Source organism: Coenobita brevimanus, chromosome 60 (assembly GCF_032717465.1).
Source record: "Coenobita brevimanus isolate Jiangsu-jjx chromosome 60, ASM3271746v2, whole genome shotgun sequence".
Taxonomy (NCBI): domain Eukaryota; kingdom Metazoa; phylum Arthropoda; class Malacostraca; order Decapoda; family Coenobitidae; genus Coenobita; species Coenobita brevimanus.
The window spans coordinates 30,767,784-30,795,381 of record NC_137013.1 but is presented as its reverse complement, the minus strand read 5'-3'; the positions used below and the strand labels follow the sequence as shown (position 1 = coordinate 30,795,381).

Here is a 27,598-nt window from a genome sequence, read left to right as displayed (position 1 = left end):
TTTATCGGTATGTACGATAAATATAATTTAAGACACAGGACAGTACGAGCTTGACTCATTCCTGTAAAAATACAATTAGCTAAGAACACTATCTAAAGCCCGACGCCCAAATCCCGCAAAGGGTGGCCGCAGACAAAACGCCTCCTAGCCACTCTGTCACCCACCATTGGACTGCCCTCCCCCCAACTCACTCCCCCCTCCCTCATATACCTCCCAACTCCATCCCTCCACCTTATCCGCGGTCTTCCTCTCCCTCCACTTCACTTACATACACCCTCTTAGTCTTTCATTCTCCATTCTCTCCATATGTCCAGTCACCTCAGTGTATTTTTCCTAATTTTCTCAATCACATCCACATCCACCCCACAACGTTCTTTCACTTTATTCGTCAACCTGTCTCTCCATGTCACTCCATAGGCACCTCTCAGGTAACTCATTTCCACTGCTCTCACTCTTGACTTGTTCCCCTCTAGCAAGGTCCACACCTCGCTTCCGTACGTCAGGGTAGGGATCACAATACTATCATGCAGTGACTTCTTAACTTCCACTCTCACTTCCCTATTTCTCATCACCGCTTTCAGTGAACCAACAACCTTCCTTCCCTGCTGTACACTTTCAAGCACTTCATCCCCAAAACTGCCATCCTTACTCATTACACTGCCCAAGTACTTGAATGCACTCACATTCTCCATCTCATCATCCAATCTCACTGTTCATTCAGTGACTTCATTCCTCTCAAACACCATAACTTTACTCTTGTTTACATTAACTCTCAGATTCCTCTTCCTACACACACTCCCAAATTCATTCACCAAACCTTGCAACTCCCATTCATCTTCACTCAACAATACTGTATCATCAACAAACAGCAACACCGGAATCTTCACACCTCACCCTCATTCATTACAGCCACCTCCACATCCACTGCCCTACCTTGCATCCCCTTTACAACCCCATCTATGTATATATTAAACAGCCATGGAGACATCACACATCCCTGTTTCAGTCCCACATTTAGATCAAAGAACTCACTCAGCTCACCATCCACTCCCACTGTAGCCCAAGCTCCCTCGTACAAACACTTCACTGCACTCAACAATTTCCCATCCACTCCATATATTCTTAAATCCTTCACATACCTTGCCTATCTACTCTGTCATATGCTTTCTTCAAGTCCAAGAAGGCAGCATACACTTTCTTTCGCTTCTCTAAATACTTCTCCACTAAACAACTTAGAACAAATATCTGATCTACACACAGTTTTCCCTTCCTAAATCCCCCTTGTTCTTCTCCAACTAGCACCTCTGTTATATGCCTAACTATCAATAAGTATTCTACCATACATTTTCCAATCACACTAAGAATGCAAATACCCCTATGGTTAGCACATACTTCTCTCTCCCTTTTCCTTTGTATAAAGGAACACTTATGCCTTATTTCCAGTCCTCTGGAAGCCTTCCCTCTTCCCAAGCCAATATAAACAACTTCCATATCCACTCCATAACAATCTCACCCCCATACTTCAGCATTTCACCACACACTCCATCGATACCCGGGGCCTTTCAAATCTTGATCTTCATTGCTTCAATACTTCAGCCCTACTGATCTCTTCCTCCCTCCTCTCATCTCTTCTCCCAGCCATTCCCCAACCACTTATACTCACACTGCTCTCACTCTCTACATTCAACAAATCCTCATAAGTGCTCCTTCCATCTTCTCATTCTCTCTCTCTTCTCAACCAACAATCTATTATTCCCAGCTTTCACTCCCCTAGTATTTCCCCTTTCACACTGTCTTACTCTACCTCCTTCCAAAACAATTTCTAACTCTCCATTTCACACTCATATTCCTCCTAAACTGTTCATCCACTCTCTTCTTACTCTCCTTCACCAATCTCTTCACCTCCCTTCTCCAGGTCACACATACCCCTCTCTTCTCTCTCTCATCTTCTCCTTTACCCATACTCGCTAGCCATTACTATATGCCTTCTTCTTTTGTTCCACAGCTCGTTTCACCTCATCACTTCACCACGCTGTCCCTTGCACACCCCTGCATCTCCTCCTCACTCGACAAACCAGCTCGCACGCTGCGCCTATCTCTTCCGTGAATATCTTTCATACATCTTCCACCCATGCCATTTGCTCTAACTCATACCTTCCCAATCGTCCTTCTATTATGCTCTTATTCACTGCCATTTTCTCACTCTCTTGCAACTTCCCTACTCTTTTCACAGGAGCTGTTTCAACCTGTCTTCCCCTTCGTCTCTTCACCCATTTTCTTTGCAGCCTTACCTTGGCCACCACTAAGTGATTCCAGTTCCCCACCCTCTTGCATCCAACACTTGCCTTCTCATTCGCTCATCCACACACACGTAACCTATCATTGCCTCTTGTTCAACAATCCTCCTCATGACTCTCCTGTATACCTGTAATCATCTTATGCCGGAACGTGTTGGCTGTTGCCAACTCCTTACTAGCACAGATGTCCACTAAAGCACTACCATTCTCATCTACTTCAGCTGGCACACCCCACTGACCAACCACTCGTACATTCCCAACTTTGCCATTCATATCTCCAATCAAAAATACTCTTTCGCCCCTCTCAGACTTATCCATACATGTTTCTACACTCGCCCAAAACTCCTCTTTCACTCTTGCCACGCGGTCCTCTGTCGGAGCACACGCACATACAATCGCCCAAGCTTGAATACCGAACCTACTTTCATCCTCACCCATACAATCCTTGCACCCACTATTCTATACTCTTTTATATTCTTCTTCCACTCCTTGCTAATCATCAGACATACTGTCTCTCTTGCCTTCTCATGCTCATTAACTCCCGCACATATTCCTAAACCATACTCCCATTCTCTTTCCCTTTCACCTTTCCATTTAGTTTCAGTCAATCCACATACATCCATTCATGCATCCTCAAGCACCTGAACAATCTCTCTCTCTCTCACTTCATCATTCATTCCTCTCATATTCCACGTTCCCATCCTTAGAATGTCCTTTATCCGTTCCTTGGCCGTCAACGAATGGTCTGTCCCGGTCCAAGGCGCTTTGTTCGCTTGTGTAGTTCTTTTTACAGGGTGGGGCACTAACCCACCCCAGTCGCCTTATACGATAAGCAGGGATACTGGGGGAGCATTCTTAAAACTATATACTGTATGTGTATGTGTGTGTGTGTGTGTGTGTGTGTATATATATATATATATATATATATATATATATATATATATATATATATATATATATATATATATATATATATATATATATATATATATATATATATATATATATATATATATATATATATATATATATATATATATATATATATATATATATACCCCCCCTGGGTGTAGGGTTTTTTTCAAGAATACTCCCCCAGTATCCTTGCTTGTCGTAAAAGGCGACTAAAAGGGTTGGCGGAGGGTTAGTGCCCCTCCCCGGAAAACAACTAACTAAAAAAACAAACAAGAAGCCTCGGACAAGGACTGACCAAACGATGACGACCCAGGACCGGACAAAGGACTTGGTAATGGGTACATGGAATGTAAGAGGAGCGAATGATGAGGTGCAAGAGAGAGAGATTGTCCAGGTGCTTGAGGGTGCGAAAGTGGATGTATGTGGAATAACTGAAACAAAATGGAGAGGAGAAAGTGTGAGAGAATGGGAGTATGGATGGGGTATAGGTGCAGGAGTAGGTGAGAATGAGAGGGCAAAGGAAGGAGTATGTATAGTTGTGAGTAAAAGATGGAAGAAGAGCATAAGACAGTATGGATCAGTTGGGTCAAGGATTGTGTGGGTAAAGTTGAAAGTTGGAATACAAATGTGGGCGATTGTGTGTGTGTATGCGCCAACGCAAGTTCGTGCTAGAAGAGTGAGAGAAGAGTTCTGGACAAATGTAGAAGTGTGCATGGAAAAGTTTGGAAGGAATGAGAGAGTGTTTTTGATCGGTGATATGAATGGTCAAGTTGGGAATGTGAAGGTGGATGGAATAGTTGGAGTGGGGTGTGCCTGCTGAGATAGATGAGAATGGGAGTGCATTAGTGGACATTTGTGCTGGGAGGGGGTTGGTGATAGCCAATACCCTCTTCAGGCATTAAATGATCCACAGGTATACATGGCGAGTGATGAGAAGGGTGGGTGGTGAACTGAATGAAAGGAAGGCAATGATTGATTATGTGTGTGGATGAAAGGATGCGAAGATGTGTAATGGATGCAAGAGCTTATAGAGGTTGGGGGAGTGGACTTTCTGACCACTACTTGGTGGTGGCCAGAATTAGAATGCAAGTAAGATGGAGGAACAGAAGAATGGAAAGACGAGAGGAAGGAGTAGTTGCAAGGAGAGTGGAAAAGTTACAAGAGGATGAGAAAAAAGCAGAGTATAAGAGAGAAGTGGAGGAATGATTGGGTAAATATGACTTGGAGTAGATGGGAGACGTGGAAGGTGTGTGTAGGATATTTTCAGAAGAAATATGTGCAGCATGTGATGTGGTGTGTGGAAGGAAGAGAAGACGGAGGGGGGTCCAAGGAACGGCGTGGTGGACTGAAGAGGTGAGACAGGCTGTGGCACAAAAGAAGAAAGCATACAATGAATGGATGAGAAATAGGGGCGTGGAAGAAGTTGAGAGGCGGAAGAGAGAGTTATATGTAGAAAGAAAGAGAGAGGTGAAAAGATTAGGAAGAGAGAGTAAGAAGAGAGTGGATGAGGAATTTGGAAGGAATTTGAGTGTAAAGTGGAGGGACTAAGAAAATGTTCTGGAAAGAGGTGAAAAGAGTAAGACAGGGTGGAAGTGAAGTTAGCAGGGGAGTCAAAGATAAATATGGTAGATTACTAGTGGAGAAGGGAGAAAAAGTGAGCAGATGGAGAGAACACTTTAAGGAATTGCTGAACATAGAGGATGGAAGTAATGCGAGTATAAGTGGCTGGGGAATGGCTGGGAGAAGGAGGGAGGTGAGAAGACAGGAAGAAATCAGTAGGATAGAAGTTGTGGAAGCAATGAAGAAAGTTAAATTGGGGAAAGCCCCAGGAATTGATGGAGTGTGTGGTGAAATGCTGAAGCATGGGGGAGAGACAGTAGTAGAATGGATGTGGAAGATGTGCAGATTGGCCTGGGAGGAAGGTAGAGTCCCGGAGGATTGGAAGTCAGGTATAATTATTCCCTTGTACAAAGGAAAAGGGGAAAAAGAAGTGTGTGGTAATCATAGGGGCATTTGTCTTCTTAGTATAATAGGAAAAGTGTATGGTAGGATACTTATTGACAGAGTTAGAGAAAGAACAGAGAAATTAGTTTGAGAAGAACAGGGAGGCTTTAGGAAGGGAAGAGTGTGTAGATCAGATATTCATTCTTAGATCTTTAGTGGAAAAGTTTCTAGAGAAGGGAAAGAAGTTGTATGCGGCTTTCATGGATTTGGAGAAAGCATATGACAGGGTGGATAGACAAGGATTGTGGAAAGTGTTAAGAATATATGGAGTAGATGGGAAGTTGTTGAATGCTGTGAAGAGTATGTACGATGGTGCGAAGGCTGCAGTGCGTGTGGATGGTGAACTAAGTGAATTTTTCTCTTTGAAAGTTGGGTTGAAACAGGGATGTGTCTTGTCTCCATGGTTGTTCAATCTGTACATGGATGGGGTAATAAAAGAGGTACAAGGTAGGGTAGTGGATGTTGGAGTGGCCCTGGTGAGAGAGGATAGTGTTTGGAAACTCCCTGTACTGTTGTTTGCAGATGATACTGTGTTGTTGAGTGAAGACGAAGGAGAGCTGCAAGGCTTGGTGGATGAGTTTGGGAGAATGTGTAAGAAACGGAATCTAAAGGTGCATGTAGGGAAGAGTAAACTGATGGTCTTTGAGAGAGGTGAAGTCAGTGAATGTACAGTGAGGTTGGATGGTGAGGAATTGGAAAATGTGAGTACGTTTAAATACTTGGGTAGTGTGATGAGTAAGGATGGAAGTTTGGAGGGTGAAGTGCTTGAAAGGGTACAGCAGGGAAGAAAGGTTGCTGGTTCTTTGAAAGCAGTGATTAGAAACAGGAAAGTGAGCATGGAAGTGAAAAAGTTACTACATGACAGTATTGCGATACCAACTCTAACGTATGGAAGTGAAGCCTGGACGTTGTTGGGAGGACACAAGTCAGGAGTGAGAGCAGCGGAAATGAGTTATTTAAGAGAAGCCTGTGGAATCACATGGAGAAACAGGCTGACGAATGAGGATATAATGGAGCGTTGTGGTGTGGATGTGGATGTGATAGGAAGCATTATGAGGAACACACTGAGGTGGTTTGGCCATGTAGAGAGGATGGAGGGTGAAAGACTGACGAAGAGAGTGTATGTGAGTGAGGGGAAGAGGGAGGGGGGAAGAGGGAGGGGGAGGCCGAGGATGAGATGGAGGGATGGGGTGGAGAGGTATATGAGAGAGGGGGGTGTGAGTTGGGAGCAGGGCAGTGAAATGGCGGGGGACAGGGCGACTTGGAGGCGATTTGTTTGTGGCCACCCCAGACGGGATTGAGGCGTCTGGCAATATATATATATATATATATATATATATATATATATAGTATGCCACGTTGAGTACACCGCTTCCCGTCCGATCAGCGAAGTTAAGCAACGTTGGGTCTGGTTAGTACTTGGATGGGTGACTGCCTGGGAACACCAGATGGTGTTGGCATAACGTTCTCCCTACGTGTCAAGTGGGGTTGGTGGAGGATTAGTGTCCCTCCCTGTAAAACAATTAACTCCAAGCCCTTGGCCACCCCGTTTGGGATACATGGCGTTTGGCAATGAATGAATGATGAACATATATATATATATACCTAGGCTGCTTCCCCCAAGGGTGCCCCGGGAGAAAAGGATATATTAACTCTGGGAAATGACAGATGAGGAAATTCTGAACAAAAACTTATATGGGTCCAAATCTCAACAATTACGGCACTACAGTTACTGATAACTTTTTGGGCGAAAATGGTCTCCCTCATAATACTCCCATAAAATTACCACTAGCTCTTTATTGTTCGGATTTGGACCCATGTCCTTATAGCAATTTTTGTTTAGAATTCCCTCATCTATATCGTTTCCCAAAGTTATGCCCTCTCCTGGGACACCCTGTGTATTTATGTATGTATGTATATGTAAGTATATATATACATATATACAGTATATATATATTACATCGTGCTGGCCTCCTATGCCTGTATAATTTTGTTCGAGATGTTACAGCAAGCAGTAAATGACTAAATGTCGAAATGAAAATGCCATTGCCACAATGATAGCCACCGGAAAAAATAGTTCAGTGTTTATTGGTGCATGATTTACTTTGGATGAAATAAAGTGCAACAAATTCTGACGGATTCATCAACATGTAGTATATCTCCTGAGAGGGAGAGAGAGAGAGGACGTGAGGTGTGTTGAGATCTCTCTCGTGACTCCACAGGACAAATTTTGAGTTTCTCCCCTACCAGTCTCACCACTACCACTACTAAGTGTGCTCTCTTTACCTGCTCTAAGCACAGTTTTATTAACATGCTCTCCAAATAGGACAAAGAACATCATCCACTTAAATGCCAGAATTTATTCCAAACAAGTAATAGCCGAGTGTTCGCACTGCTGCTCTAAATATAGCCCAAACCTCTCCACCGGAAATCCTAAAAATCTTAAATTGTCAATTAAGTACGAATAATTACCAAAATATCCTTAAGTATGTTAAAATATGACTGCAAATGAATTCATTTGAATTTCAAACAAATATTTAGGCAAAATTAAATAGAAGTCTCTCAAGGCATGCTGAAGGTGAAACACTTCCGCTAACTTTAGCGAGTTTGCGCTCAAATTAGGTTGAATGAAATGAAATTTTGACCGGATATCACATAACACTTGTGTATGAAACCTACATGGTGATAAAAATTATATTTTCCAGTTAAAAGAGCCGATTCGGTAAATGACCGCTAATTTGGCATTTCGTTGCACCCTCCACTTCCATACTCTTTCCCACACATAAAAGTATAAAGATAACGCAACTAACATATAATAAACTCACCTCTACATCTCTCTTACGAAGCGAAGAGACATGGTGCGAGGGATAGTGTGGAGGGGGTGTGGGGTAGTTGCCAGGGGAACTGGTGGGGCGGGTAGAATAAGGCGGGCGGGGTGGCAGGGGAACTTTCCAAGACGGGCGTATGAATTCTCCACATCCACGGTCGCCCAACATCAGCGCACAGATTTCATCTCCTGTGGCAGGACTGTTCTGAATGATCCACTGTAGACGATCCTGAGGGGTGGGTACAGAAGTTACATAGCCGTTAAAACTTAGTTACATATTTAGGGCAATTCATTATGCTTATTACAATTTTTTTTTTTTTTTTTTTTTTTTAATTTCTCATATCCAAATACGCTTCCTCAGTAATGTTCAAGGGAAAAAAACTCACTGAGGAAGGGGTGCTACAAAATCACCCATGGTTCCCCCCCCCCCCCGAGGCGAAGATGCACTTGACAGGTTGGTGATGATTGGCTGATTGCAACATTACCTCATAATATCTTTACTCGTTAGCATTATTAATTAACAACATATGTCTGAGGGGGAAATTTGGGTTAGTAAATGTTATTCAAACACGTTGCACTCAACCAATCGTCACCAACCTGTCAAGTGCATCATCGCCTAAAAAAAAAAAAAAAAAAAAAAAAAAAAAAAAAGTGTAGAACCCTTGTTACCCCAGGGCCGCGTTTCTACCAGTCCTTTATTACCCCCCTTCATGGCACAGGGCCTCAAGACAAGGGCACAACAGTTCAGCAACCTCACCGGTAGATGACCAGCATACTTCTCTCTGTGCCATTACTTGATCGATAAATTCCCACTTACCTCAGTCTACGGGATCGAACCCATGCATACTGGTTGGGTTGGGTCATAACTCTGGGACCTTCCCCTGGGAAGGGGGGGGGGGAGAATACTTCCCCAGTATCCCTGCTTGTCGCAAAAGGCGATTAAAAGGGTCAGTTTAGTTTCCAATCTCTCTCTCTTTCCCGAACTCTTCTTCTGTCCAAACTAAATATTTCCGCATTTTTTCCGGCCTTTATTTTCCCTGTACTCCTATGAGGCTGGACATTTGGCTTCTTGGCATGAACAGTGTAAGGACTTCCCTCACCGGTTCAACACTACACCACTCTGACATCCAAACAGCTTCAATGTCACTACCACCTCAACGTCGAGACTACATTCTGCTGTCACCTTTATCTGCCTTAGTGCCATGTGGCCTTGTTGCCTTGTACTAGAATATTCAGTGAATCTGACTGGGACGTTCTGACAACTATACCACCAGGTCCGGCCATAAAACTGACAAGATTATCTAACTACTGAAGATGAAGAATTCAGGAATTTAAACATCGACGAGCAGAAGGCTTTCCCCATCCACGATGAACCCCTTCAGTATTCTGAGAGAGAGAGAGAGAGAGAGAGAGAGAGAGAGAGAAATACACCCGCGCACTACAGCGCGTAGATTATCCAAGGGTAACAGGCATAATAAATCGCTAAGAAAATTGTGCTACGAAGCCACCACTGTCAGTAGAAATACGGCACTTGCAGGGGAAAAAAAAAAAAAAAAAAAAACAGCATAGGGAGAACGAATTTACAAATTTTTAACGGTGATAAAAAAAAAAAATTGTTCTTTATAGTGGTGTACTGACGTAGGGAAAAAAAAAGTTCTTCGTAATGGAATAGGTTTGTCTGAGAACATAATACTTCGCCTGTCATTCGTAATTGTTGAGTTTGTTAGCAGAGGAATACGTTTGTCCTTTATAACGGAGTTTCTCGACGCATTAACTAACTAGTTCTGTGAAAGCAATCCGTTGGCATAAGATGAATACATTACAGCCGTGTGTGTGTATTCTTACCTAATTGTTCTAACTTAACTGTATCTTTACATGAATGAGTCAAGCTCGTACTGTCCCATGTATTAAACCATTTTTATCATAAATATCCTTAAATTTATGAATAGTTTCGGCACACACTATTTCATTCGGTAGTTCATTCCAATGATCAACTGCCCTATTTGAGAAACTGAATTTCCTTTCGTCTTTATCTCCTCTCTTTTTATGTAGTTTTTGCAGTGTCCTCTTGCTGATGCTTCCCCATAGCTTATATATCATTTATGTGTATTTTCTCTTTCCCTGAGATGCATTTGAATAGCATAATCATGTCTCCTCTATTCCTTCTCTCCTGCAGTGTTGGTAGATTAAATTTTTCGTCTTTCATCGTTGCTTAGATCCCTTAAGCTTGGTACCCATTTTGTGTGTGTTGTAATTTGGTTGTTTATGGAGAATGAAATACTACACGCCTTCGCAATGAAACCTGTTGCAGTATGAATATGATGCTGCACTAGTTCTTCGTATCTTCTTTTTACTTTGTGTCCTCAAGGACATAACTAGGAACCTATTTTTGGCTTCCTTATGCGTGGTAAGGCAAAGTAATGGTATTTTTCCCCCTTTACCCACCAATACGATGGTCTTGTGTCTTTGCAGTCTCCAGCTGATTGTACTTGGTTTAGATTTTTTTTCTCCCGGAAAGAGTTCAACAGTCCTAGTTCTTCTCCTCACATCCTATGATGATTAAAATGTCAAGCAGTTGTAGGTATAAAAGACACCGACGGCGTTAATGCCTGGAAGCTGAGGTTACATTCATCATTCACTGGTCTCACAGTCACTGTCACAGTGCAATTTTCGTCGATTTAGAATTTTCACGACTGTTGATCCGGTGACTTCATGTACAGCAATTCACCGCCAAATTACCATGTGCTTAAATATTTCTACACAACTGGTACTGTGGGAACCGGCAGAGCAGCTTTATCGGTAGCACTGGAGATTTGCGTCTGAACTCTGAATTTACTGCAGCCTTTAGATACCAATTCCGTCGATACAAGTTTCCGTCATACTAAGGACAAATTTTCATTGCAGATTAGATATGGGGGTGAGATTGTTGTGGAGTGGATATGGAAGTTGTGTAGATTGGCTTGGGAAGAGGGAAGGGTTCCAGAGGACTGGAAATCAGGTATAATTGTTCCTTTATAAAAAAGGAAAAGGGGAGAGAGAAGTATGTGGTAACCATAGGGGTATTTGCCTTCTTAGTGTGACTGGTAAAAAAAATATGTGATGATAGGGTCAGGCATATGACAGAGGAGCTAGTTGGAGAAGAACAAAGAGGATTTAGGAAAGGAAAAGGGTGTGTAGATCAGATATTTGTTCTAAGATGTTTAGTGGAGAAGTATCTAGAGAAGGGAAGGACAATGTATGCTGCCTTCATGGACTTGGAGAAAGCTTATGACAATAGATAGGCAAGGTATGTGGAAGGTATTAAGAATATATGGAGTGGAGGGGAAATTGCTGAGTGCTGTGAAGAGTATGTACGAAGGAGCTAGGGTTACGGTGCGAGTGGATGGTGAGCTGAGTGAGTTCTTTGATCTCAATGTGGGACTGAAACAGGGTTGTGTGATGTCTCCATGGCTGTTTAATATATATATGGATAGGGTTGTAAAGGAGGTGCAAGGTAGGGCAGTGGATGTGGGGGTGGCTCTAATGAATGAGGGTGAGATTTGGAAGATTCCGCTGTTGCTGTTTGCTGATGATACAGTATTGTTGAGTGAAGATGAATGGGAGTTGCAAGGTTTGGTGAATGAATCTGGGACAGTGTGTAGGAAGAGGAATCTGAAAGTTAATGTAAACAAAAGTAAAGTTATGGTGTTTGAGAGGAATGAAGTCACAGAGTGTGTAGAGAGGTTGGATGGTGAGGATATGGAGTATGTGAGTGCATTCAAGTACTTGGGTAGTGTGATGAGTAAGGATGGAACTTTGGGGGATGAAGTGCGTGAAAGGGTACAGCAGGGAAGGAAGGTTGTTGGTACACTGAAAGCAGTGATGAGAAATAGGGAGGTGAGTATGGAAGTTAAGAAGTCACTGCAGGATAGTATTGTGATCCCTACCCTGATGTATGGAAGCGAGGCGTGGACCTTGCAAGAGGGGAACGAGTCAAGAGTGAGAGCAGTGGAAATGAGTTACTTGAGAGGAGCATGTGGAGTGACTTGGAGGGACAGGTTGACGAATGAAGAAGTGAAGGAACGTTGTGAGGTAGATGTGGATGTGGTTGAGAAGATTAGGAGAAATACTCTGAGGTGGTTTGGACATGTGAAGAGAATGGAGAATTGAAAGACTGTAGGCGAGGTGGAGGGAGGGAGAGGGGGGGGTAGACGGAGGATGAAGTGGAGGGATGGAGTAGAGAGGTATATGAGGGAGGGGGGGGTGAGTTGGGGGGAGGGTAGTCAAATGGTGGGTGACAGAGCGACTTGGAGGCGTTTTGTCTGCGGCCACCCTTTGCGGGATTAGGGCGTCGGGCTATAGATAGATAGATGGATAGATATTTTCACGCAGTTATTTTAACATTTTCACACTTAATTTATGCCCTTCAGTCTGATTATATAATTCCCCATTACTCTTGCCACCTTTCGAAGATATTATTTAGCTAAGAATAGTCTGTCAGCGTTAGAGAGGCCACATAAAGTCGTCTTCATTGCTAAGGGACTCTTCCTAGGCTGAATCCCAGTGACAGCGTACGTCACCAAATTCATGGGGTTAAAGATAATTATCGTAATCTGCTGACACTGGAAACACCGGTCATCAAACTAGGGATAAATTTCCAACGATTTGGACACCATACTCAAATACTATCAACTTAGGGGATTTTTCGGCACACATTCCTTTCACTCGTCTTATCCACTTAAGTTAAATCTGTGTTGCTACCTATCATTTAAACACATCATTATTATTGCCACAGGCATCCGCCAACGCCAATAAAATTCAAGATTTACTGCTCCAATTTCTCTTTCCTAGCATACGAATATTTTTACACACACCATTAATATACGGTCTTAGTATGCTCTAGAACACAAATTTAAGAGCGCATACCTCCACCAACGCCAATAAAATTTACCATTTATTCCTGCATCCGGATCAGAATCCAAATGAAAATCTAATGAACTCTTCCTCGATACACTACCCACCTAACCACCAACTCCATTGAAATCCGTTGGCGGAGGTAAATATGTCTACAAATATCTGTGAGCTGGTATATAAATGTGCGTTGGTGTGTCCGCCTCTATTCCACTGTACTTAGGCCTCTCCATTTTCTTACAGTCTCGTTCACTTTTCATGAGGTTAAGTTTGTTTTGTTTAGGACATTTTACCTTGTGCTGCATGGGTAAGATTAAGTCACACAGCCTTTCTCGCCTGAACGTTGCACCTATCCAAGCATTACAGAAGAACTAACCATACGCATTGCTTCATAATCCAGTAACTTACCCATCTCTATAAAGCATGGATTCACTGTCCTTACGCCTACATCATCACATCGACGCAACCATTTTTGGGCGGGAGACCTTGCATGGTGAACACGCACAGCATCCATAATTCCTGTGTGTGTGTGTGTGTGTGTGTGTGTGTGTGTGTGTGTGTGTGTGTGTGTGTGTTTAATAAATAACTTCATATTTACGTCATGGTCTGTATTTTACCTTTAGATTCTCCTCACCCTCATATCCTCTCTTACTAGGAAAGTTAACGTTGTTGGAGGGGAACATTGTGCACAAATCTCATGTCACTAGTTTGTATCTCAAAATAATATGAAAGCCACATGAAATTCTCGAGAACACGCTTATACTTCCCGGGTGAAATGGGAACCCTAGAAGTAAAGTTTTTATAAGCAGAGTGCCAAAACTATTTTTTCTTTCTTTTACGAACCTTTATGTGCACGTCTCTGAATGCACGTATTAACCATGTATGCATACACAAGTGTATGTGTGAATGTCTACGGGGGCCTGCTAGCACGCAGCCAAGCGTGTGAACCTTTACTTTCACGACCAAACTAGTTCGCAAGCACAGAAAAACTGACTTGCCTTGTCCACCCGTAGCAAGAGATGTTAAAGCCTCAGCCAGACTATGAGTAAGATTTGCATCGATTACTGAATGCGAAGAGTGACTTAGGCCTACACAGGGGATGTTTAAACTTGGTGACTCGCCTTGATGAATGAAACAAAAACCTTTGCCAGGCGTCAGAACCAGTAAAGTCCACAGGTGTGCCCCCGTTTACTGCTGAATCAAGTGATGACTTGCTTCAGACGTTAACGAGAGGTTGCAGTGATTAGTACACTTTCAATCACCTCTGACAATTAGATGGTGAGGCTATAAATTACTTAACCAAATAATATCACACCACCAAAAGTCCATGGAAGAAAGGATACTGGTAGAAAATCCGTTACGAAAATAAATATCAGAAAGTACGAATGGGAAGCAAGAGCCACTTAAGCAAAATGTAATACTGTAACAGCTACACAGCGATGTAACTAGGAGCTGTGCCATGCCAGTGTACAGCCAGATTCCATGATGAACACCTGCCAACCAGACGAGACTACAGTGGTTATCAGATGAACAGCATTATAAGGAATGACGCCGCCCTTTCTCTAAATCGCCTTGAACTCCACGGAAAACTTGACCATCGAAACGCCACTTACCTAGCTGACTGAATAATATTATGATCCCTTCATCCACTACGTTGTGGTGCAATTTGTAGCCCCTTCCGCCCAAGGACGCTATACATTTCACTGCCATCCCCAGACAATTATGTTAAGAGATTTTTCGAAATGCAAGGGTTAAATTTAATAAGCCTTCAATACCCTCTGAATTATGAGTTCCTTCCCAGGCTGAGTGAGAGAGAGAGAGAGAGAGAGAGAGAAATTACTTAGGAAAATGTGAAAATTTTTAAAAAATGATAATAACACTATCCATACATTCCGCCGACGAATCAGCATAAACAGGTACAAAATTGCAGTACTGTATCTTTGCTGCAGCTTCATAGTCCTACCTTGAGGCTCATTAGTCTCTGAAGTCACAGGTGTGAAACGGGAGTTTCAGGGTCCCAACATCGTACTTCGCCTGAGTCGCTAAATTGCACGGGAGCGAAGCACCTCGTTTCTGAATAACGTTACTCAGTGACTGACGGACAGGGCCGCTGCTAGAGATGGTTCCGCATTTAATAGGTCATCTGTTGTGTAGTGTATTTTATGGAATGTCCTTTACGGGACGGAAAGAAAACTAGCTAAAAAAAAAAAAAAAAGTTAAAATGAAAGTATGGTTACAGTATTTTGTGTTTTCCAGGCAGTGATTGGTGTGGCTTTTCTCTAATAAAAACTCGCTATACACTCCATATTGTCTCCTTTTATATCTCCATAATACTTATTTTATCAAAACAGAGGCACAGCAAATTCCATTTTTCCCTGATTTAGAATATGTTCCTTAAACTCGCTAACCCTTACCTCTGATTACTGACGAACCATCCAAACCCGATAATTGACCTTAACCTACAACGGAGCCACATCCTGCCTACCTTGTCCTGGTATATGATGCCCCTGCACACGGACATGGAGTGGTAGGCGATGGCGTAGCAGATCTTCACCAGCAGATTCGCCATGATGTTGATGGGGGCGCCAAGACGGGAGTACCCCACCACCACCTGCCGACACGAGGACAGGGTAGGGAATTAGCCAGGGGTGACTGTAATGGTGTAAGGCTGACGGTCGTATTTAAAGTGGCACTGAAAGCTTCGTAGCACCTCTTCCATGGAGGTTTACTCTGCACACTACACTTAGTATCCTTCTGCATCCTATTATCCAAACTACGTCGGCATTCAAATAATTAGCATTAATAAAATATCTTAAAGCATTATGCAAAGTACAGTAAATCGCTTTGGAAGAGGTGCTACGAAGCCTCCTATGCTACCGATACTACGGGCCAAGGTTTCACACTACCTGTACAAATTCGAAACCTTAACATACAACGACATGAGTGAGCAGCAGACCACTTCTTTACCCACTTGGCCACTACCTTCTTGTACATACTCTGGTGCTCTAACATGTGTCGCCAGATGCCAGGTGTAAGAAAGTCACAAGAGTTTACTTTCTTCTATGTTTGACTCCAAATACTGGTCCCTTTTTTAGATATTTGCTCTCTCTCTCTCTCTCTCTCTCTCTCTCTCTCTCTCTCTCGACATATGTTACAGCAAGGCCTACCAATCCACACCTATTCAGATATTCACAATCTTCTGAACACCTGTGAAACCAATACCCAGATTCATGGACGGATCTTATGCTTGACATTTGGGTATGTTCTGTTAAATATATTACGAGTAGGTGGCAAAAGCCTGTAGGAGTGTAGGGGAGTTTTGCTAAGCTGTATAAAATCGTCTACCGTTAGCAAAATGTGTGTGTGTGTGTGTGTGTGTGTGTGTGTGTGTGTGTGTGTGTGTGTGTGTGTGTGTGTGTGTGTGTGTGTGTGTGTGTGTGTGTGTGTGTGTGTGTGTGTGTGTGTGTGTGTGTGTGTGTGTGTGTGTGTGTGTGTGTGTGTGTGTGTGTGTGTGTGTGTGTGTGTGTGTGTGTGTGTGTGTGTGTGTGTGTGTGTGTGTGTGTGTGTGTGTGTGTGTGTGTGTGTGTGTGTGTGTGTGTGTGTGTGTGTGTGTGTGTGTGTGTGTGTGTGTGTGTGTGTGTGTGTGTGTGTGTGTGTGTGTGTGTGTGTGTGTGTGTGTGTGTGTGTGTGTGTGTGTGTGTGTGTGTGTGTGTGTGTGTGTGTGTGTCTGTGTGTGTGTGTGTGTGTGTGTGTGTGTGTGTGTGTGTGTGTGTGTGTGTGTGTGTGTGTGTGTGTGTGTGTGTGTGTGTGTGTGTGTGTGTGTGTGTGTGTGTGTGTGTGTGTGTGTGTGTGTTTTGCAATGACTTTGTGAAATTACCTCTTTAGGAGGCACAGAAGGAACGATTATTACTTTATCCTCAGACCTTAGGGGATTTTCTCACCGATGAGTACAGTTGTCTGGCGTCACCCAGAGCAAAACAGTCTGGTGCAGAATAAAGTAAATCGTAGCCAGAGGCACTGGGTTAAACTGCTACCAGAATAATTAAGTTATTTAATAATGACATTTACAACAATCTTCCATGTAACTGCGTGTGTCTTGGTAGTTGGGATTCCATAATAATGTTAACCTTGTCAGAATCCCCCCAAACTATGCTTTTCTGCTTACAATTACTAAAAAGAAACAAATTATCAACACTCATTTCATTAAAATACTCTTAAAAGTGCATAACAAATGACACGAAAACCCATTAAGTAGCCAATCCATCCATCTTCATTTCTATTCAATGGTGATGTGGCCCGTATTAATTTTTTAAGTCTTATATTCAACTGGTAGCTCTTTTTTCTTATTTTTTTTTTTCACATTCACTCCTACCACCATTAATAACAATGACTGTCGGCATGAAGTCAAGGTTATATGCAGCAGTCCATAATTTTTGCATTTTTTTAAATGGAAGATGATAAAGACATCCTGCACACTACATTGTCCCATCAGTTCATAATCTAGCATATTAACTACCACTTTGAGGGACTATGCCGCTTGTGAATCAGGCTCATCACGAATCCCCAACCACCATAGCCTACACCTTGTTATACGAGGCCTCACTTATGTAATTGATGCCATTGTTATATTTTTATCTCTGCTCTAAAATTCTGTTAAGCAAGAACAGTTAAACATTTCGTAAATTCATGACTGAAAGCGAAAACATTTCCCCAGTCCATACAGAGCAACTGAAGCATCCAAACTACCATTCATCAGCTCGAGTCTGCGTGCTGGGGGGATGACCGAACCAGGTATAGGTGGGTCCTGGACCGAACAAGGACACATCATCCCTTACGGGTGGAAAAGGAGCGTGCACCCTTTACCTTGACTATCAGGTTCTTCTGTCTGGGACTGTAACGTTGAATGACATGGGCGTGGCCACGGAGAGGGTGCAAATCAATGATTTCTTGAAGTACAATAAGAAATAAAGTAAGGTTGCTCTCATACCTGGCATCACAACACAAGTAATTCCTAACTGCCACAAACTATGCCTAGCCTCTATCATTCCTAACTGATCCTAACCCTATCAACACCACCACCACCACCACCACTACCCTACAATTGTAGTGCATGGCATACCTCTTTGAATCAGATCGTCTTTTTCATCTGCAATCTTGCTACCTTCATTAGATGTTATTCAACAAAGGCAAGACTCACTAAAGTGGATGTGTTATATTTAGCTCTCAACAACCCTCTGTTCACTGAGATCTTTATTATCTGATGGTATCCGGACGAAAAACTGATACGTAGCTACTGTATTAGCGCATTGACAGTGTTAAAATTCAAATCCTTTGCTACACTACATTATTTACTCAAACTCTGCGTAAAATTGTACTCTCTCCATATTGAATGCTCAGTCGTAACAACAGATTAGTACTAGAACACAGTGCTAATCACGAAAAAAAAAAAATGTATAGCCCTATGTGTGGCATAGTCTTTTTCTGCCACTAAGCTAGCTGAAATATGCTGCAAATGGACGAAAATCTTGGCCAGGTTAATGACGTATAATAATATTCTAACCTTTGCTAGGAATTTGCAGGCGCCGCAGTAGGTGAAGCCAAGGCCGGATCCTGAGATGCGGTCCGTCACGCTGTTGCTGGTGGATCGGCTTGCAGTGGACGAGGACGAGGATGAGCTGTGGTTGAGGGCACTGATGGCCTGTGGTAGATAAAAGGCAGTTATACTTGTACATTTATCGGGCCTAAAATCGCCATCTCCCCATCATGAATTCCGAGCCGTAAGAACAGAGTATGCTATACTAATCACGAAGAAGGGGTAATGAAATTATGGGAAGCCTTAGTACTGTCTTTCTGCTGTTGAGGGCGCTGATGGCATAGGGTGGGGAGATAGTTATACCCATTTTACTCTCACCTGGCGTCTCCCCATCCTGAATGCTGGGCTGCAGCAATAGTTTAAAACTAGAACGTGATGCTAGTCCCGAGGAAGTTATACAGAAGGGTGCCGTTGTTGACGGCACTGATGGCCTGTGGTGGATGAGAGATGGTTATATAGCCTGGCCTAAAACTGCCATCTCTCCATCTTGAATTCAGAGTAGAGATTAACTCTAAAGTATGGTGCTAGTCACGAAAAAGTGGAAATGAAAGGAAGATGAGAGTTACACTCCTTTTCCTCTAATTTAGCCTACAACTACCATCTCTCCACCTTGATTTCAGAGCTGCAGCACTTGACTAACACTAACACGAAGTACCACAGAGATGATACAGAGCCACAGCATTCTTTTTTCTTCCAATAAGCAATGGCGAAAAAAGCCACAGAAAGAAAAATCTGGGCCATGTTAAGGTGAAAAGAGCATAACATACATTAGCAATATCACCTAATTTACTCTGTCCAATTTCACTTGTCCTAAACTGGGATCGTTCTATCTCAAATGCTGAACTATAAGATATCCCTTCACCCCTACAGGGCTGCCCCAAGCTGAATAATAACTAAGTAGCGAGAATAATACGAAAAAAATAAAAAAATCGCTATGATGAAGTTACTCTTCAAATACTTCTAACAGCTACTGATTTTTTTTTTTTTTTTTTTTTGGGGGGGGGGGGAGGAAGATGAATTTTTTGAGGAAGGCTTCAGCTGTAATCGTCTCGTGTATCACAAAAAGATTATGATCAGTCCCCTGTTACTACCAGCTTCTGTTTTTGTAGAAAGGGCAGGGGATGCAACAGAACCGGTAAGTAAATTTCCAGAAGATTCTATGAAGTTTAATCACAAATAAATGAAAGCTTCTACATCGTTGCCTTTCCTGCAAGAACAAATCAAGAGCAGGGCGGGGAGGTATCAAACAAATGATTTTAGAATTCATCTCTACGTTAGGGAGGAAAATCGACCGTAAGCTAATGAATCCGGGCCTTGGATGTGAGGAATCTTGCAACTCATACTGGGTGGTGGTGTTGCGACATCTCTGCCACCACAAGAAGAGGAGAAGGGAGGGGGATTTCCCGTATTCAGACACTACCCTTTGTAGTTGCATTTTAAGGCACGTCCGCCAGGATGTGGAGTGTACTCTTTCTTCACCATCAGTTATTATTATTATTCGTGTATTCTTTCTTCTTCTTCATCATCATCATCATCATCATTATTACAGACCTATGCAACTGCACTTTTTTTTTTCCTTTATAGGTGCGCTTCATACACACCTGCTAGATAGACAGTTGACGGCCGCTGGAACATCCATTTGCAAACTGAACAACCATGGAGACATGACATCTGTTTCAATCCAACATTCAGACAGAAAAATTCACTCAGCTCACTCTGCACACGCACTGCAGCAAACTCTTCACGGCACTCAACAGCTTCCCATTTACTCTTTTTTTTAAATATTATTATTTTCCACATTCCTTGACTATCCACGCTATATGTTTTCTCCAAATCCATGAAGGCCGCATACAACTTCTTTCCCATCTCAAGAAACTTTTCCACTAAATATCTTAGTATGAATATCTGATCTACACAACTTCTTCCCTTCCTGAAACCTCCCTGTTCTTCTCCAAGTAATTCCACTGTTATTTTCCCAAGTCTGTCAATACTTATCCTACCGTATACTTTTCCTACTACACTAAGAAGACAAAAGCCTCTACGATTAGATTACAACAAACTTCTTTTTCCTCTTTTTCCCTTGAACAGGGGAACAATTATACCTGACTTCCAATCCTCCGGGACTCTACCTTCCTCCCAGGCCAATCTGCACATCTTCTATACTACCTCTCTCCCGTGATTCAACATTTTACCACACACACTCCATCAATTCCCGAGGCTTTCCCCATTTTGACTTTCTTCATTGTTTCGGTTACTTACATTCTATTGATTTCTTCCTTCCTTCTCATATTCCTCCTTCTCCCAGCCATTCTCAAGCCACTTACATTCGCGTTACGTTCATTCTCCATATTTAACGGTTGCTTAAAGTGTTCTCTCCATCTGCTCACTTTTCCTCTCATCTTCACCAGCAATTTACCGTTTTTAGCTGTGACTCTCCTACTACCTTCTTTATCACCCTGTCTTATTCTCTTAACGCCCTTCCAGAACATTTGCTTACATTCCCTCCACTTTATACTCAAATTCCTTCCAAACTCCTCAACTACTCTCTTCTTACTCATATTACTCTTTTCACTTCTTTCTTCCTCTCTATATCTAACACTCTATTCCGTCTCTTAACTTCTTTCACGTCTCTGCTTCCCATCCACTCATTACAGTATATGCTTGCGTCTTTTGCGCCACACCTTGTCTCACCTCTTCATTCCATCATGCTGTTCCTTGCACAGCCTTTCATAATTCTCTTCACCCTACACACCACCTCACATGCACTGCACAAATTTCCTCTGTGAATACCTTGCACACACCCTTCACCTCCCCCTTCTGCTCCAGATCATATTTACTCAGTCGCCCCTCCATTTTCTGTCTTGTATTCTGCCTTTTTTCTTTTTTTTTCCCTGCAGCCTGTCTACTCTCTTTGTATGGACTGCTTCCTTCTGGCCTTCTCTCCTATACAGTATATCAACCATCGCATAACTACCTTGACTCGCCATCACCAAGTGGTGGTCAGAGTTCACATCTCCAATCTCTTTATGCTCTGGCAACAATACAGGTAATAATAACCATTTGTACCGTGTTGTACTGTGCTGACCTGCTTCAAGTGGTATGGCATATTGTCCACAGACGCGTCATCGGGCTGCGCCATCCACGTCTCCAGCTCGTTAGTGAAGGTGAGCACGTCAGAATCTGGTATCGTCCATCCCCCTCCACCACCCCCACCCCCGCCATCTCGAAGGCTCCTCCCTCCAGATCGGGCCACTTCGCTCCCCCCGCCACCCAGCCACGAACCTGCAACAAAATGTATTAACTCTGTAACTCACCCTCTCTCTCTCGACGTTGTTGTTGTCCCAGATTCATTTGAACGGTAATCCGATGGACCCAGGCTAAAGTTAGCCTTAATCCACCATCCTGCGTTTGGGAGAAGGGGAGGGAGCTGGGGAGCGTTTGTGTAACTGGACAACGGCGTCGCCTCATACAGTATGTATCAGTGCCACCGCGTGAAGGCGTCTCATCTTGCCCTTATATCAGAGTTTAGCTCCCCCCTCCCGTCCTCTCACTCCAACTACAGATTTCTTATACCTCTCGTCCTTGGCCATTTATGACTACTCTCTCGTCTCCCTAAACTTGTGTGACGAGGAACTACGTTTTTGTATTATATCCAGATCACCTCGTTGCAACCCTTGGCTCTGCTTAAATGTTTGGCTCTCTGCTGTGCTGAACTTTTCCTAAGATTCTGTGACTAGGTAATAAGTTGTTCTATTACGGCTTGTTCACTCTATCACAATCATTCATTAATCCTATCTCTCTCTCTCTCTCTCTCTCTCTCACACACACACACACTTTCTCAAGGCTGTAAACAATAAAGCCTGCCTCACAATTAACACAACGGTAAATCAAGGTCTGACGTATTGTTACATCTGCATGTCGTAATCAGACACTTTCAACTCCACGGTCAAAGCCAGCCACACTTCACGAGATGGCACCGAAGCAGAACTATCAACGGCATGGCTAAAAAATTAAAAAAAAAAAATATGGGTTACTGAGAGTCCTTTACACATTCAATCTCTTGGCCTCTCGACTCCACCATACAAGCCCACCAAAGCCGACAAAACCCCTGGGAAATCTTAAGCTACATATAATCGTCTGCATATAGAAAGATAATTCAAGTGACTTTGTTGTACCGACAGGATTTGTGGATACTTTTTAAAATCCTTTCACTATTAAAGACATTTCACAAGTTGAACAAAATCGTTTCGTCCTTCCTAAGTTGAATAAAATCACCTGACCTTTCGCAAGCTGAGTAAAATCGCTGGCCTTTTGTACGTTCAATATAACTGTCTGGCCTATCGGAAGTTGAATAAAACCGTCTGGCTGTTTGAAGCTGAACGAAATCGTCTGGTCTATTGAAGTTGGATAAAATCGTCTGGTCTATTGAAGCTGAATAAAATAGTCTGGTCTATTTGAAGCTGAATAAAATCGTCTGAGGTAGCAAGAACATCACCACAAAAATAGGGATCAGCTTGCTGAATTACTGCAAGTCTATCAACCCCTTCAGAACGGTGGCTTCCTTTTTTTATTCCAATCAGGCGCCCGTCAGACGATTTAATGAAACTTGGTGGCAAACGGATACAGTTTTAAGGCTGTATCTAACCCCTGCCACTGGGAAAGTAATCTAAGCTGAAGAAAACTGTGTGGTAAATATAATAAAAGTGTCATCGGAGTGAAGAAGTTAACGATAAAATACGTGGCTGATTCATTTTTAAATTTATAGCTTTTGGTAACCTTCCTTAACCCCTTGATTCCTAGGACGCCATGTTTGTTTATTTACTTATTAATTCACTTAACTTTTGGTGTCTCCTGACCATTTTATCTCGCTTAGGTGAGACTTCTTGACCTGGAAGAGTTAGATTCCGCCTGTTTATCCCTCCACCTCTCTCATAAAACGTAAAACTGCTGCCGCCAAGAATAAAATAGTCATCGTACTGAAGGGAACAACTGTAATAAGGGTTACTGATAAGCCCTATACCTCAAGGAAGGCATTTTATATTTTTTTCTTCCTGATACTAGACGATTTTATTCAGCTCAGGCGAGACCCCATGTTGTGTGGCCGGGTTAATAAAGGCTATATCTAACCCCTCTAGTTTGTAGTCTCTCCTGAACTTAAATAGTATGCAGACAGCAAGATAATAATAATAATAATAATAATAATAATAATAATAATAATAATAAAAATAATGATAAAAGACAAAGCCTACGTAAAGGAGTTCCAAGTGAGGTATCAACGAAAGATAACCCCTTCTCTACCCTGACGTCCATTGCTAATCACACACCCACCAAATGACTATTAAGCCAACTACCGGTACATCACAATATCGAAGGAGTTTCTTAAAGCCGTGCCTTTACTTTCCCGTGCAGAAGTCTCACCTTAGCAGCTGACTATTGTATATAGTCTGAAGGTGGCAAAAAACAAGAAGGAGCACTCAGCGTGCAACCACCATGTCCACCAACCCGCCTGAGGGCCGAATATTTGAATTTTCTCTGTGGCCTTGACCACGACAGATTACTCTTAAAATAAACTAACCTTATTCTTCCGATTCTTTAACATTTCCATCATCTCTGATCCAAATCGAATAAAAACTGAGCTGACTGTGCCTAGTGACCTTGACTTTTGACTGGTTGCTCTCAAGGTCGAATCTCTTTATCCTTGTTTTAACCTGAACCTTTCCAAAGTGTTTAGTCTACATCTGGTATAAACTTTAAGTAGGCCTTGCCATGTGCCCTTGAAGAGGCAAACTTCTTGAATAATCCTCAATTCTTCCACCAATTATGATTCAAAATCGGCTCAAAATGGTTTTAGTTATTTTGTTCACCCAGATACGTGGCTCCAACTCTGACCTTTACCTGTGACTTTGATCTTTGACTAATGAAAATTTAATCCTTTCGTTCCTGCTTGACCCGTAACCACTGAACCAAGTTGGGTTCTTATTACATCAAAACTTAGATGACCTTTCCCTGTGACCGCCGCCTTTGATTGTTCGCAGAACAGAACATTTTTCTTTATCCTCGACGTTTCCACAAAGTTGTCAAAAAAAAAAAAAAAAAAAAAAAAAAACACTAAGTTGACCGTGCCCTATGACCTAGGTCCTAGACTCTTAGTCTAAAAAAACGACAGGTTAACTCTTTGCCTGATCCTCAACACTTTCACCACTGTGGTTAAAACTAGATCAAAACATTTTCACCCCCACAACACAACACACCCACCCCCAAACCCCACACAAGCACACCCACCCACCCGCACACACCCATCCTCTCACCCACACGTACACACTCACCCACTCACTCTCCCACCCGCACACACCCATCCTCTCACCCACACGTACACACTCACCCACTCACTCTCCCACCCACCCACATACGCACACCCACCCTCCCTACACCCACGCAGCTCAAGACCTAACACCAGCTTTGCGCGAGCTTGGGTACAAACATTTTGAGTTCTTGGGCTGTACAGGATAAACTAGATCCTCTATAAAAACAAGACGTGATAAGTATTAGCACTGTACCTTAAATGTACTCTCCCACCTTGAGGAAAAAAGGAGGTAGCCACCGAGTATTTTCATGAACTCAGAATTCATCCACTTCACCTTAACCTCTCCTGTGCGATGACGTTGTTTACATTTTATTCCTGCTGTCTTCTGACGAATTAATTACCCACGAGAGCTCTCGCAAAAGAAGGGGTTAACTGAACAAGTCTAACCCCTACATATGAAAAAAAAAATTCCCATTCATCCATCATCACAATAAAGCTCATTAAAATCGTTTGGTTAGACCATTCCTTATAACTACTCCTTTCATGGAAACACCAGACGATTTTTTAGTTTAAAGATGACGATCCCCCTTCACTACGAAAGTCCCAACCTGAGATGAATAAAATCGTCTGGAGGTAGCAAAGAATAAAATCGGCTGGAGACAGCAAGAAAAAATCACCATGAGACAGCAAGGAGATGACAACAACATACAGTACTAAAAATGTACCACCATACAGAGGTGGCTGCGTCCTTACACCTGATGGTAACTACAAAACTAATAGCTAACAAAATGCAGATTTTCGCAAATCACCAGACTGTCCATTATAGGCCTACACTTCTAACATGGAAGATTACCATAATCTGTATAAACAAACAAGCAAATCCACAAACAACGAAATAAATGAATTAAGAATATATGAAATACATAAATAATCTGATGCAACTCTGGCCATAGACTACAGTTCATTCCCCGGGGCCCAGCAGTCCTCCTAAGCATGCCAGTTGTCACCACACCCCACTCAACACTTCGGTGCTAATACCTACCGTCCGTATTGAATACATACAATGGCTGTCCCATTACGGACATGTGATGATAACTGCATTAATTTTTTTTTCTATAAACATTATTATAGCTAAATTCAAATCTTCAAGCTGTTCAGCGTCTCATCCCGGGGTCCCTCTCGCATACTCTGAGTCAGAAATTGACTACCCTACCACCTGACCGCCAACCACCCATAGGAGTGGCTGCCCGTCCTCGAAAAATTAAGAGAGCACGGAGATTTACTACAGAATGGAGAAGTTTCGGTGGGGCACGGGTAAAAAAAAAAAAAAAAAAAATCCACTGAGTAGGCAGTCAATTATCCTACGCCTCGTTTCCTCAGGCACTGTGATTTTACGGACTGCCGGATTTAGATTTCACTGATTCAGTTTTTCGAAATGTTATAAGAGAGGCATTATTTTAGGTTTGGAGTAAACCGAAAGTAGGCTTCCGTCGGAGTCCTATTTCAAAATATAACACTACCGCTATACAACATTCCGAAAAAATTATTCCGTGAAGTCTAAGACCGGCAATCCTTAAAAATAACAATACCGCGTTTCCTCCCGTAGATCACATGCGTCCGCGCCCTTAGGAAAACGCCCGAAATAGTTGGGCTTGCTGCTGGGAAACGTATTCTATGCGGGTCGTGGTGGTTTCGAAACCTGGGAACGTAATCTATGCGGGCCGTGGTGGTTTCGAAACCTATCTTACTTTATTATCCATATCTCAGCTTGATATTCTCTTGCATGCAATCTATATGGTGTTAATACTGACGTATCTCGCATCTATAATATACAAGATATTGGCGGTGTAATCGCTTTGTTTCCTAAATAAAGGCCTTCCTCTTTTCTATCATTTTCCCTTACACGTTGGATAGATTTTAGTAGAATTAGCTCTCTCTCTCTCTCTCTCTCTCTCTCTCTCTCTCTCTCTCTCTCTCTCTCTCAAGACAAACCCATCCTGGGCCAACAGGACTTCTGTCATCTGTACTTCCCATGTAACAACTTGCCTGCGTCAGCCTTTGTCAACGTCTGAAAGCATGACGGAGCCTTCACAAACGAAACGAAACGGTATATAACACTTCAATATCGTTTTCAGCAAAATAAACGTGCAGAATAAATTACTACGGGATATGTGTTACGAAATCTCTGAAGCTACTTAGAATATGAGCTGGTCGGACATAAGATGGAAGGGGTGCGGAAGAAATATTAATTGAAGAAGTGAACTCCAGAAGGAACAAGAGTTAAAAAATTTTAACCATCATACGCGAACTCTATTCGAAATACTCACTAGACAAACTATTTACGATATGAGAGGAATAAAAAAAAAAATGTAGAAATATATAACTAGTTACTCACCTAGGCCGATGGATGATAGGAATGTGGTGAGGTGTACGAGGAGACGAGCCACCATCCTTCCGCCACCTGAGCAAGACACACACTGAGGTTAGTTTCCCGCCACACTCCCTTATATGAAACACCTCACACCACCATCCCACTCATTAACACACAAACCTCACTCGTGTTTGCCGATGAATGACTAATAAACTTCCGGATAACTAGGGTGCAAGGTCAAACTGTCACTTAGCTATTTAAAACTGAAAAAAATAAAAAATAAAGTTGGGCTGAAAGACCGAAAACTGCCAATAGCGATTAATTCATACTCTAATAAAAACTACAGTAATATTTGATTCCTTCTTTTTTGGGGGTGGGGTTCTAGGGAAAAACTAAA

At 42.5% G+C, this 27,598-nt stretch overlaps 1 protein-coding gene and 1 pseudogene across 1 annotated transcript in view; one reads left to right on the top strand and one right to left on the bottom strand.

Annotated features, from left to right (window-relative positions):
* The window catches only part of LOC145403349 (uncharacterized), a 102,600-nt gene extending 75,320 nt beyond the window's left edge, over window positions 1–27,280 (bottom strand). The window contains exons 1-5 of the mRNA XM_080275138.1: window positions 27,226–27,280; window positions 21,612–21,808; window positions 18,494–18,631; window positions 15,419–15,544; window positions 8,042–8,272 (exon numbers count right to left, since the gene is read on the bottom strand). Coding sequence (XP_080131264.1) covers window positions 8,042–8,272; window positions 15,419–15,544; window positions 18,494–18,631; window positions 21,612–21,808; window positions 27,226–27,280 — 747 coding nt within the window. The remainder of the gene's footprint in view (window positions 1–8,041; window positions 8,273–15,418; window positions 15,545–18,493; window positions 18,632–21,611; window positions 21,809–27,225) is intronic.
* Window positions 6,558–6,677, top strand: LOC145403448 (5S ribosomal RNA; annotated as a pseudogene).
* Window positions 27,281–27,598: the final 318 nt, after the last annotated feature.